This window comes from Stigmatopora nigra, chromosome 6, assembly GCF_051989575.1.
Source record: "Stigmatopora nigra isolate UIUO_SnigA chromosome 6, RoL_Snig_1.1, whole genome shotgun sequence".
NCBI classification, from domain to species: domain Eukaryota; kingdom Metazoa; phylum Chordata; class Actinopteri; order Syngnathiformes; family Syngnathidae; genus Stigmatopora; species Stigmatopora nigra.
In genome coordinates this window covers 2616678-2630814 of record NC_135513.1, presented here as the reverse complement: position 1 = coordinate 2630814, position 14137 = coordinate 2616678, and the positions used below count along the sequence as shown (strand labels likewise).

The 14137-nt window shown below is 38.2% G+C and overlaps 1 protein-coding gene across 1 annotated transcript; it reads left to right on the top strand.

Moving 5' to 3' along the window:
• The first annotated feature begins 6165 nt into the window (after positions 1-6165).
• Positions 6166-8429, top strand: LOC144198769 (general transcription factor II-I repeat domain-containing protein 2A-like). Its single transcript, XM_077719962.1, has 2 exons — positions 6166-7433; positions 7554-8429. Exons 1-2 carry the CDS (start codon positions 6218-6220, stop codon positions 8054-8056), a joined length of 1719 nt encoding a protein of 572 aa, XP_077576088.1. The 5' UTR covers positions 6166-6217; the 3' UTR covers positions 8057-8429.
• The last annotated feature ends 5708 nt before the right edge of the window (positions 8430-14137 follow it).

Below are 14137 nucleotides of genomic sequence, written 5' to 3'. Positions count from 1 at the left end.
CTTCTGCGGTGCTAGTTAGAAAAGGGGAGGGAGGATTTACTTTGAAGACAGTATGGATGGAGCTGCATGAGCCAAACGAAAGCACATAAAATATTTGAAATTTGAAAATACTCATGACTTCATGGAGTTATTGAAATAAAAAGAAGCTAAAAATAAAAGTGTAATTAAGAATATTTTACTGCTGGCCAACCTTGGTGCATGTTGCTGTTTTGCTTCAAAAAGTATATTTTATTTTGGTATTTATGGGTATAAGTTTCATATGAGAAGGAAAACATTTGGCTTAATGAGTACTACTACCAAAAAGTAAAAAAAAATATCTATGAAGAGAAAAACTATTTGTGTAGGTGTGGAGGGAATGGTTTTGGAATATTCCTTTTATAATTTCACTTCCACATCCTCGTTTTGTCTGCCCTTGTGACTTCGCTAAGAAAAGAAGAATGGAAAAAAATGAATGTGCAAAATAGCAACATGCTCTAAGAATAGATCCAATGGCCCATGATTTTAGGCAATTTATGCTTGGCCATATTGTTATTTATGTACACACCCAGGCTGGCTTGTGAAGTGGATTAGGCCCTTCATTTCTCTTGTTTGGATTACTGATTACTGCAGAGGCTGAAATTGTGATTTGACTATTTTAGTGTCTACAGAAAGGACAGCCCATATTTACTGTTTTTATTGTTTAAAATGCCATTTACATGACAACAATAAAAAGGCAAAAAATAATTGCAAGATGTCCATAAATGTTCAAATCGTATCAATGAGATATTTCTTTTTGAAAAAGCAACTATCTTGGAACTCCCTTCAAAATGGAAATCTTTATGATGCACCACTCGCTCTTTTTAGTCTAAACCAGGGCCACAAAGTGTCACAGTGGGTGCAGGATTTCATTCCAACCAAACAAGATGACACCATTTCAAACTGTTTTCTTACAAGGTTAGGCAATTGTTTGCAATTAGGTTTTCTCAGAAACAGGACCCACTAACATCCCCTAAGGCAGGGGTAGGGAACCCATGGCTCGGGAGCCACATGTGGCTCTTTTGATGAGTGCATCTGGCTCTTTGCTAACCTGTGAGCTAAAATATGGAAACCGCTGATGACAGAAATGAGATTTTACATCTAAAACTGCTTTAATCATTTTTTTGCCGTAGACTCTTCTGAAATGCATCCTCATTGATTAGCAACAGCATAAGAATATTCTAAAAAATATATTCATTTTCTTCCACTTTAAAAGTGGTGAAATTACAAAAAAATTGACAAGGCACTCGTTTACATGTATATATTTTGACTTTTAAATTTGTAGTATGGCTCACAAGGAATAACATATGAAAATATGAATTGTTTGTGGCTTTTTTCGTCAAAAATGTTCCAGAACCCTGCCCTAAGGACTGCTTTGAAGACCGCGGCAAATGGTTAAAATGCAAAACTGAGTTTTGGTGCCACCTGTCTTCTATACTCTGGAATAGTGTGCAGCAGTAATGCTTTAAAATGTATTTTTCTGAGAAGCGTACAAAGATACTGATTACGTGACAATGACCAGGCAGTTTATTAAAACAATAACATGTCTTCATCTAACAAAAGTCAACTTGCCCAAACAGCGTAGCAGAAGTGTTTCACACAGGAATCAAGTTTTGATGGTACTTTCACCGACGAAGTGGACATGCATGATACATAGGCAAATTGGACGACTGTTTCAATGTAAACGTTGCCTAAAGCCTGGCACACAGTTCTATCTTTGTGCGTTTTTCCATTATCTGCTCTTCATGTGTGGTGGCCCAGTGGGTGAGTGATGAGCACGTCAGCCTCACAGTGGGAGACCTGGATTCAGATCTAGGTCAGTCCAACTGTGTGGAGTTGGCAAGTTCGTCCCGGGTCTGTGTGAGTTTTCTCCGGGTACTCTAGTTTCCTCCCACATTCAAAGGACATGCATGGTAGGCCGATTGGACTCATAGTGTGAGCGTGAACGGTTAGTCTCCTTGTGACCCAGCAGATTTGATCACTTTTTCTGTTAACCCATAGTGAAGTAATAAAAGAACCAAACTTCATGAATGTTTTTTTTGTGACAAATAAGTATCTGTTACAATCACTCTGTCAGGGAAAAATCAGAGTTGTCGAATTAACTGGAAACTCAAGAGAGCCATGACATTATGTTCTTTATAAGTGTATGTAAACTTTTGACCACAACTGTTTGTGTGTGTGTGTGTGTGTGTGTGTGTATATATATATATATATATATATATATATATATATATATATATATATATATATATATATATATATATATATATATATATATATATATATATATATATATATATATATATATATATATATATATATATATATATATATATATATATATATATATATACATAAATATATGTGTATATATATATATATATATATATATATATATATATATATATATATATATATATATATATACAGATTGATATCAAATTTACAGAAAAAAGGTAATTACCTTCCGTTTAACGTACGTCTTTTAGTTTTTCAATAACACACTCCACTTATTAATTATTAATGTATGATTGTTATAAGAACCTAATTTCTTAAATAGCTGCCAGGCTATTGGGCTTATTGACACCAAATTTACAGAAAAGATAGGTAACTGCCTTCTGTTTAACAAACATCTTTTAGGTTTTCAATAACACATACCTTTTATTAATTATTAACTTATTACCATTATTATCACCTAATATCCTCAATAGCTCAAGAGAGCAGCAAGCTAACATATTTCAGGTGAGGCATACTCATGCATAATACTTGCAAATGTTCGAACACGCTTCAATCACTTAATTCCCCTACTAATCCCAAATGTTAAAGTATTTTGAACAAACCACCCATTCAAAAACAATATTAATAATATTTTATCGTCCGGAAGCTAGTTTTATAATTAAATCTGAAATACATGAAAAACCAAATGTTAGATGTTAGATTAAATAGATTGATCTCTTGTATGGCAAATGGGACGTCGCCGAGTCCAACTATATATTTTCAATCTCGAATGCATGTCTGGAAATTTGATTTAGTAGGTAATGTTAATCAAATGTAAATGTGAATGTTTCTTGGTTTACCCTCCCATAAGAAGGTGTATCCTCAATTGAAACGCCTCCGCCTTTCTCTCCAACTGGAGAAAACAACCCTACTGTGGAAAGGAATAGAATCACAATCATCATTAATCTCATTGCCCCAAAAGCAATAATTGTTTTCAACATGACTTTTTGTCTTTGTTTAGGGAGTTTTCCTCTTGAAACGTTTCAATTCAGACAACCTTCTTACTGTGGGAAAGGTGCATCCGTGTCCCTTTTCAGTAACAAGGACCCTCCCACTTTGCGTTGCTCCGATGTTTCTTCTTTTATGCTGAGTATCAGCATCCAGTCTTCAAGAATCACCGTCGCTTCGTCCATTTCCTGTTGAGAAGCAAAATCTCCCTCTGATAGTCTAAATTTGGTGTGTGTGTTTTTTTTCTCTCTGATTGATTTGCCTCATCATCCAATTGTCATTGTGTAGTGAATAATAGCAATTTGTAAGGTCTACCTAACAGGACTTCATTATAAGGTCCGCCAATTGTGGATGGTAGACAACTACTATATTAACAAAATGGGAGCCATTATCACTATAGATAGTTTCTGGAATTCCATATCGTGGACTGATATCTATACGATCTAATACAAATAAAATAAAATCTATATGTATCTTTTGAAATGGATATGTGGGTATGCATATAGATTTAAACCATAAGCCTTGTAGTGCCGTTGTAGCAAGGCCACCTCCCCCTTGTCGAGACCCCCCTTGTCGAGACATAGGACTTCCTTTGACTCAAGCCCAAATTATTTTCTTTATTGATAGAATATGTCTCGGTGGCCTGCCAATCAAAAAACACAAAAAGACAAACTATCATTCACGCTCACACTCATAAACAGAAGAATTTAGTGTGTTCAACCAGTCTAGCATCCATAATTTCATTTTGTGGGAGTAAACTGGAGTACCGAGGAATACCCCACATTCCGGAAGGTCTGGATCCACCCCGCATTCATTAGTAGATCCTTTAAAATACACACCCCCACTCTAGCATTTTAACCGTTTGTAAAAAATTACCTTCAGGTTTCACACAAAGTTATATCCTTTTTAATGCTATCAGTTTAGCTGTTTATTCCCCAAATTGAGGTGGCAATAGTTTCACATCTAAGGTTTTTATTTTCACAGCCACCATGACCTAATGGCCCCCTATCAGGTTTTTGGAAAATCCCAATTCCCTAATAGCATGCCAATCACCTTTTAATGCGGCCATCCAATTTGGTTTCCACTTCTTTCAGGTGATAAGATAATCTCCCCCATTTGTAAAACAAATTCATCCACGCCTATTTTATACAACATGACGCCTATGGCCTTTATTACGTCGCCTTGACTCCAAATTCTATGAAACAAGATAACACGGCGAATTTGTAAGCGAATTTCGCCCATCCCATTTTGTTCATAGACAACCCATCTACCTAAAGTGTCACTTGTTTCAAAACATGAAAGGCCCCACTAGAATTTGGGCATCCAGCACCAAATAGAGCCTATTTACACATTTGTCTCAAATTTGTTTTAGATATGGGGTCCCCAATTTCCCAAAATTTCCCAGAATTCATGTACCAACACATCCTGTCAAAACCCAAAGCGACTAACATAACCTGTTTCTAAGCCAGATTTTGGAATTTGGAGAATTTCTCCTTTCCCCCCCTTATCTAATATTGTTATTGCCACTCGTTATCACTGTAACATTCAGGCGTATTAACCCCATCGTTGCTAAAGTTCTCACCAATTTGCATGCCCTTAAAGCAGTAAAAAGCAACGTTATTTGGTTGTATCAATTGACCAATGCTTATCCAATCCGTAATATCCTTAAAGTCATCAATATGACCTGTGACAAAGCATATTTCCTCCCGCCAGGACAACAAACAATGTTCTTTCAAGTGCACTTTGAAAAACATTCCATTTTACTTCATTCTTAGGGAAAATATGCTCATCCCAAACCAGTTATTTTATCTACAATTCACCTAATTATTTGAATGAATGCCATGAATTTTCCTCATGCCACTATCGCATTGTAAATTTCCCATCTGATGTTGTTAACAGCCAAATAACTCTCAATACCTATACTTTGTAAATCACCTCATATGATGTTTACTTAAGACAAGAGTCATTTCCCATAGCTCCCTGTTACCAAAACAAAAATCTACAACAATTAAATTAGAGAAATCAACCTTTTGTTAGGCATTTCCAAATTTCAATTTTTAATGTTTTAAAACCTTATTGTCACCAATATACCATAATATTGTAAATTTTTTTCATCCTCGCCTTTCTTTACACCAGGGGTGGCCAACCCGCGGCTCGCGAGCCGCATGCGGCTCTTTGGCCGGTTTCATGCGGCTCTTACGTCCATATCAAAGTTTTTTTTTTTTTTTTTTTTTGCGTGACACCATGCTGACATCGCCCAGAAATTTCCAAAAGTGACTGAACTTCACAAGCACAAGTTGGCCACTTTGAAAAGTCAGGCAGAAAAGCAGACACATATTTTGCAAAAATTTACGAAGCACTCAGAGACGGTAACGCTTGTGTTTTATTTGTATTTGCGTGTGCGCTTCCCTTGAGTTCAATACGGTATTTTCGTCAAATGCGCATCTGCCTGGGATGAAAATACGTACCTCAAAGTTTCCCAGATTTGAGTAAACAATTTGTGTCAAGCTCGCTCTCAAAATGGAAGGGAAACATGCACAGTAAAACAAAAAATATGAAGATGAACACAGGACGTTTTTAACAGAGTGGGAGAGTTTATATTTTTTTGTTGAACGTAATGGCAAGCCATTCTGCCTTATATGCCAGGCGTCATAAGCGCATTTCCATGCTTCAAATCTTCAGCGCCACTTCAGCTCACTCCATGCTGACATCGCCCAGAAATTTCCAAAAGTGACTGAATTTCACAAGCACAAGTTGGCCACTTTGAAAAGTCAGGCAGAAAAGCAGACACATATTTTGCAAAAATTTACGAAGCACTCAGAGACGGTAACGCTTGTGTTTTATTTGTATTTGCGTGTGCGCTTCGCTTGAGTTCAATACGGTATTTTCGTCAAATGCGCATCTGCCTGGGATGAAAGTACGTACCTCAAAGTGTCCCAGATTTGAGTAAACAATTTGTGTCAAGCTCGCTCTCAAAATGGAAGGGAAAAAATGCACAGCAAAACGAAAATATGAAGATGAACACAGGACGTTTTTAACAGAGTGGGAGAGTTTATATTTTTTTGTTCAACGTAATGGCAAGCCATTCTGCCTTATATGCCAGGCGTCATTAGCGCATTTCAAAGCTTCAAATCTTCAGCGCCACTTCAGCTCACTCCATGCTGACATCGCCAAGAAATTTCCAAAAGGGACTGAACTTCACAAGCACAAGTTGGCCACTTTGAAAAGTCAGGCAGAAAAGCAGACACATATTTTGCAAAAATTTACAAAGCACTCAGAGACGGTAACGCTTGCATCGTATCAACTGGCTTGGAACATTGCACGGGCCAAAAAGCCATACAATGAAGGGGAGTTCATTAAAAAATGCCTCGGTGACGTTGTTGAAATCTTGTCTCCTGAAAACGACAAACTAAAACGAATGGTATCAGACGTCCAACTGTCCTGCCACACTGTTGAACACAGAATATCAGATATTAACACGTCTATTGAATCACAGTTGCACTCTGACCTACAAGCATGTGAGTATTTTAATGTCGCATTGGATGAGAGTTGTGACATACAAGACAAGCCTCAGTTAGCAATATTTGTACGGTCTGTGTCAAACGATTGTTTGATCAAAGAAGAACTCCTTGATATTGTGCCATTAAAAGAAAGAACACGTGGCATAGACGTGAAAGAAACAATGATGGCTGCATTTGCGAAAGCAAATCTGCCAATAGCAAAACTAACTGCAATAGCCACGGATGGAGCGCCAGCCATGATCGGATCTGTTAACGGGCTGGTGGGGCTGTGCCAAGCTGACCAAACATTTCCCGGGTTTTGGAATTTCCACTGCATCATCCACAGGGAGCAACTCGTGTCTAAATCATTGAATTTAGACAACGTCATGAAGCCTGTGATGGAAATTGTCAACTACATCCGCACACATGCGCTTAACCACAGGCAATTCAAGAATCTCATTGCTGCACTGGACCAAGGGCTTCCAGGTGACTTGCCGCTGCACTGCACTGTGAGGTGGCTATCAAAAGGCCAGGTACTCTCTCGCTTCTTTGAGCTTTTGGATGCCGTGAAACTGTTCATGGAAGAGAAGGACAAGGACTATCCCGTGCTCTCGGACCTCGAGTGGATTATGGATCTGGCCTTTTTGGTCGACATGCTGTGTCACTTGGACAGACTGAACCTGACCTTGCAGGGTAAGTTAAAAATGCTGCCTGACCTGGTTCAAAGTGTGTTTGCGTTTGTCAACAAACTGAAGCTGTTCAAGGCGCATATTCAAAAGGGAGATTTAACGCATTTCCCCACTTTGCTAAAAGCCACTAGCGCCGCCTTGAATAAGCAAAGAGCCAGATATGCAACACTGGTTGAAAACCTGCACGAAAGCTTTGTGGCCCGGTTCCGTGATCTACAACTGAAAAGGCCACAGATTACGTTTCTCGTCGACCCATTTAATGCTGAGACGGACTGTCCGAAAGCCCTGCTGGTCACAGATGAGGCTGCGGCTGAGTTGGAGATGATCGATCTTTGTGAGGAGGATCAACTGAAACCTGCCTTAAGAGAAGGGACCATTGAGTTCTGGAAAAGTGTGCCAATGGAAAAATACCCCAATGTTAAACAGGCTCCGCTTAAGATACTGTCAATGTTTGGGTCAACATACGTCTGCGAGTCTGTATTTTCTACCCTAAAACACGTGAAATCAAAGCATCGATCGGTTCTGACTGACACCCATGTGAAAGAATTGCTTCGAGTGGCAACAACAGAATACAAGCCAGATTTGAAGAGGATTGTTCAAGGCAAGGAATGCCAGAAGTCGCACTAAATAACATGCACAGTAAAAGAAAAACGCTGTTGTAAATTATTATTATTTTTTTTGTGGACTTGGTTGAACTGAGAGTTTGTCTGTGTGAGACAGTGCACACAATGTTCATTGTTTATAATGACTGGCCAGTGCTGTTAGTACTGTAGGAGTCAATTTATGTCATTACTATGCTGGTGTGTGACAATAAATCTGGCTGAGCAAAGGTATGTGTGTGATGTGGCTCTTTGCGGTAACACAGTAAAAAATGTGGCTCTTGGTCTCTGACTGGTTGGCCACCCCTGCTTTACACAGCCAACCTCCTGGATTCAAGTATTTTGAACAATCAAAATATTCAGAAATAGTATTAATATTATTTTATCCTCCAAAAGCTAGTTTCCTTTAACTAAGAGCCCTTTGAAATCCACAATTGCTCAAAAATGACTATTTTGGTCTATTCCCAAATCCAAAGCTTTTTACCAAATCAACCTTTTACTAAACAGATTTTCTATCCTCTTAATATACATTTCATTTTAAAACCCAAAAAAATGAATGCGAAAGCATTCGCATAATATATATGTATATTACCTCTATGCATTAGTGCATATATTATCCTGCAATTATGCATTTTAAGCTGGCCAGCAAACCCATATTTATTTATCCATAAATATAGCTGTGTAATATTTTTAAAGCGCTTTGTCTTTCCAATTTTTTCCAATCCTTACAAGTTAGACGTATTTTTTGGATCGTCATCCAAACCCGCCTTACAACACGTGTTTCCCATATTTTACTCTTTTGTAGTGAGTTCGTGTGCCTCGCACAGTTAACTTTTTTAATATTTTTTATTATTATTACCCCTTCGACTGTATTTCCTAGGCTTATCTTAATTTTACTGCAGAAACCACACAAACACCATACAACATTTACAATATATTCGTGCCTACCCTTGAGACACAGGACACTTTCCAGCCCCAAAATTGTACCTGTAGTACAATATATTCGTGCCTACCCTTGAGACACAGGACACTTTCCAGCCCCAAAATTGTACCTGTAGTACAATATATTCGTGCCTACCCTTGAGACACAGGACACTTTCCAGCAAAGTGCCCCAAAACTGTACCTGCTGTCACGTGGTGATCATGTAGCTGTCACGCGGGAAACATGTAGCTGTCCCGTGGGAATCATGCAGCTGATACGTGGTGGTCATGCAGCTGGGCGTAGCTGATGTTGTTTTGTTGTTGAGACCGATTGAGTGTGGGGTTTGCAGGAGACAATAGTTAGCATGTGAGAGAGAACATAGTGTTTAGTAATGTTTGTTTACTCTTTTATGTGTGTGCGTGAATGTGCGAGTCTCGGGTGTATAGTCTTTAGCAAGCTACCTTCGGCCGCCATTATAGCGTTAGCATGATAGTGTGCAGTATATGACGGTTGTAGGAAAGGAAGCTATACTATTGAGATTTCACGAGCCTCGAGTAGAGCACAAGTAATAGCATTTGCAACGTACCCTCGACCGCCATTAACGTTAGCATTGTGACGTGTATGTGTGTATGACGATCGTAGCAATGAAGCTAAGCTATGCTATTGAGATTCCTTTGTTTGCCCTGCTAACTAGATGAGGACTTTGCTAAGTTGCAAAACAAAAGGTAACAAGTTACCATAGTCAGAAGTTAGGATCGTTTATGCAACAAGAACATTGTTTTGGATTATAACGGGTTGTTAATATATTTATATGTATATATTTGTGTGTTATTGTATATTATGTTTTTGTGTGAATTGATTTGATATCACTAAAAGTTGGCTTGAAGATAATAACAACTGACCTGTCTGATTATTTCCCCCTGTGTTAAAGGCAAATAAATTGCCCAGAATTCAGGGGTACAACACCTTCAACTTTTTTTGTTTGCCACAGTGTGTGGCCTCATTATGAGCATTGATCTTCGGGGAAAGTCATTCTGATGGACCAGTGAGTGGAATTTGCACAGGTGGAATTATTAATTCATGTTCTGAGTGGCTTAACCTCACGAGGGTTGGTTGACTGCTGACGCCTATTCCAAACTCTTTGAATTGATTGCTAGCCGGCAGGGCACAAAGAAACAAACATATTTATGCAGGTATTCCTTTTTAATGTATGAATGTGGTTATCTGTAACTTTTTATTCTAAATTCATGTTGTTATCTGTAATGGGCCGTATATGGCCCGCGGGCCAAGGTTTCTTTGTTTTAATCATAAATGCGGTAGCACTGTAAGGCATCATTCAATTGATTTGCAACCTTTTCGCAACGTTCAATATTTGGGTCATGCTGCTCAATCTCTCCGTTTATAAATGGTACTGACGGTCGAACGATTCAAGTTCTATTCCCGTGCAACGCTCACCACTTTCTCACGCACATCAAGCTTCTTTATTATTGTCACTTTCGTTTCAAATGAAATGGCTTGCCTCTTCCTTACACCTCCCTCACTAGAAGCCTTTCTTTTTTTCACCAATCATGTTGAATAATGGATGCACGTGATATTTAATAATAGAAATGAAAAAGGTTATTTGCTTACTGGAGATAGGTCACGCACTCCCGCATTGCAACGAACTGGACAGAGGAAGGTGAATGCTCGGTGAGCTGAGTTCTCACAGCGCCAAGCGTCGGTATTAGCGGCGGAAAGAAGCACTACTCAGAAAAAGGTGCGCATTACAAAATCAAACGTACAATTTTTTTTCGACATAAACGCAATTTACAGAAATATTCTTATGTACCGTTTGTTCGTAAGTTGAATGTTCGTAAGTAGGGGAGCGTCTGTACCTCTTCCAGCTTTCATCAACAAGCCCACATTCTCTTTCGTGAGGTGCGTACATGTTTCTAGTGGGAACAAAAATTAAAAGTAATTACTGACATATAACCCTGTCATGCTCTTCCTTTTTATTGAAAGTTGTCTTGACAAGTCTTGTTCCTCCATTGTCTTGATGTCTGATGGTTATAATAATAATAAACATGTATAATTATGCCTTTTCAACTTCTCTTGAATTATTTTTTTTCCACAGAATGTGCACGTCACTCTTCATGTGACTTTATTGACAGGAATTGAACTGAGCTCAAGCTATTTTTTATTATATCTCATTTGTATAAGGTGTGTATTGTTTACCATTTAAGCAAAAGGTAAAACTTTGTTGTTCAAGTGGCTTGGCCATTTATAGTAGTACAAGCAGAGGGCCCCCGGCTTCGCTGCCCCCCCCCCCCCTGCTTGTTTAGAACCAAAAGATTATTGTTGCGCTATTAAAAACATATTTTGAAACATTGTTGTTTAACAAATGAAAGGTTGAATTTACACACTTTGAGAAGGTAAAGAAATTCAATCACTCGGCTATTAGAATCTGACAGCTGTTTCTGGCCACCACAATTTTTTAAACTCTCCACGTTGCACGATTTGGACAAACGTAGTGAAAGAATCTGAACATGCGCACACACAAACACTCACACACCTATAAATCACATTTTATAAGGATTACAGATGATTTTTTTTTGTTATTAGCACCTATTTTGTTCATTCGCTCCCAAGCCATTTCACAGGCTGACACAAAATTTACAGAAAACATAGGTAATTACCTTTTGTTTAACGAACAACTTAGTTTTTCACGTTCCATTTATTACTATTATTAGCTCATAATATCTTCAATAGCTCCCAAGCCATTTGACAGATTGATATCAAATTTACAGAAAAAAGGTAATTACCTTCCGTTTAACGTACGTCTTTTAGTTTTTCAATAACACACTCCACTTATTAATTATTAATGTATGATTGTTATAAGAACCTAATTTCTTAAATAGCTGCCAGGCTATTGGGCTTATTGACACCAAATTTACAGAAAAGATAGGTAACTGCCTTCTGTTTAACAAACATCTTTTAGGTTTTCAATAACACATACCTTTTATTAATTATTAACTTATTACCATTATTATCACCTAATATCCTCAATAGCTCAAGAGAGCAGCAAGCTAACATATTTCAGGTGAGGCATACTCATGCATAATACTTGCAAATATTCAAACACCCTTCAATCACTCAATTCCCCTACTAATCCCAAATGTTAAAGTATTTTGAACAAACCACCCATTCAAAAACAATATTAATAATATTTTATCCTCCGGAAGCTAGTTTTATAATTAAATCTGAAATACATGAAAAACCAAATGTAAGTTTTGCTCATTTCTTCTAACAGCCCTTCAAATTCAACAAATTGGTCAAAAATGGCTATCTTGCACTCTTCCCAAATTCGAAAGCCAAATAACCAATCTTTCACCAAACAGATTTTCTATCACCTGGAATGACATTTTTTGTGTACAATCCGAAAAATGCCAAAGTAACTGCATGAACCTGCATTTCCTGCTGATCGCGTTTTGCTCTCATTCTGAAACGTTCCACGGAAACACACTTTTAGCCGCTAACTGTGAGCTTTAGACTCGCAGCAAAAAGCAGGATTTCTCATCACTCATCTAATTTTCTGAACCACTTTATCCTTTAATGGTAGTGGGGGGTGCTGGAGCCAATCCCAGATGACTACGGGCCAGAGGCAGAGGACACCCTGAATCGGTGGCCAGCCAATCCCAGGGCACAGCGAAAGACAACCATGCACACTCACACCTTTACCCCGGGGCAATTTAGAGTGTCTAATCAGCCTACCATGTATGTTTTTAGAATGTGGCACCTGTGGGGAAACCCACCTAGGCCAGGGGAGAACATGCAAACTCCACACAGGTGGACGTGACCTGGATTTGAACCCAGGATCCTAGAGCTGTGAGGCCGACACGCTAACCACTCGCTCCACCGGGCCGCCCCACACACAGATATTATTTCATAAGTCCTTGTTTTGCTCTGTTTACAAATGCCTCCCCAACGAGGTATCGTGTTCGAAATGCTGTTTGTTAGCCGTGAGAATTGCATTTTAGAGAAGAATGCCATTAGTCCATTATTAACTAAATTCCCATCCACTTTCCAACATCACACAATTTCCCGAGACTCCATAATCTTAGAAATGTTGCAAGCATGACTTTATCCCATAGCAACAAACATTTTTTCTGTACACACAAGTTTGTTTCAGCAACCTCTTGAGACAATTGATGTAATGTCTTCACGGAAGGGATCCGGCAATGTTTTTTTTAGAATTGTTTAAAGACTGCTTTCTACTTCCTGACTCCCACATATTTAACTTCAGCAGACAATCCCTATCACATTCATGCTGGCGTCTTCCCCAATCAGACGATAATCAAACTGAATTAACATCCAGATACCTTAAAATTTTCACCGTCTGCCGTAACGCCAATATAAATAATAGTCACAACTAAAAAAGGTTTCCACAATTAGCTAAATTTGTAAAAATTATTGCAATGCTTTTCCCTCATACATTTCACTCCATCGTCTAGTAATGTTCTTATTCTTTTCCTGAAGCATGTTAAATGAGAAAAAAAAAAATTATAGGGGGAACAGACTCCTGGCCCAGTTTAATAGCTCAGCTGTGAGAACATGGGAGACAAAAAAAAGGAGAAGAAAAGAATATACAAAAACATGAAGACACAGGACTGTAACTTACAAACCTGAGTGTGCTTATGGGCAATTATGACTACCTTTTTTTCTCGTTCGCTATCTTTTTTGTGATAAATGTACTTTTTCCTGCTGGCATACCTTTCTTTCTCCAATGATATTAAGATGGGCAGGCAAGTCATATTTAGTCTATCCAAATTTTGTGTGTAACTAGTGCTTTGATTTTAAACACATTTACAATCCTTGTACACCAGATGCTGTTTTGGATCGTCATCAATTACGGTTTTGCTGTTCGATCTCCCTATTTTGAAACAGGTGTAATTTGCAGGAATTTGTAAAAATTATATTCATTTTCTTCCGCTTTAAAAGTGGTGAAATTACAAAAAAATTGACAAGGCACTCGTTTACATGTATATATTTTGACTTTTAAATTCGTAGTATGGCTCACAAGGTATAACATAGGAAAATATGAATTGTTTGTGGCTTTTTTCGTCAAAAATGTTCCCGAACCCTGCCCGAAGGACTGGTTTGAAGACCGCGGCAAATGGTTAATATGCAAAACTTAGTTTTCGGGCCAAC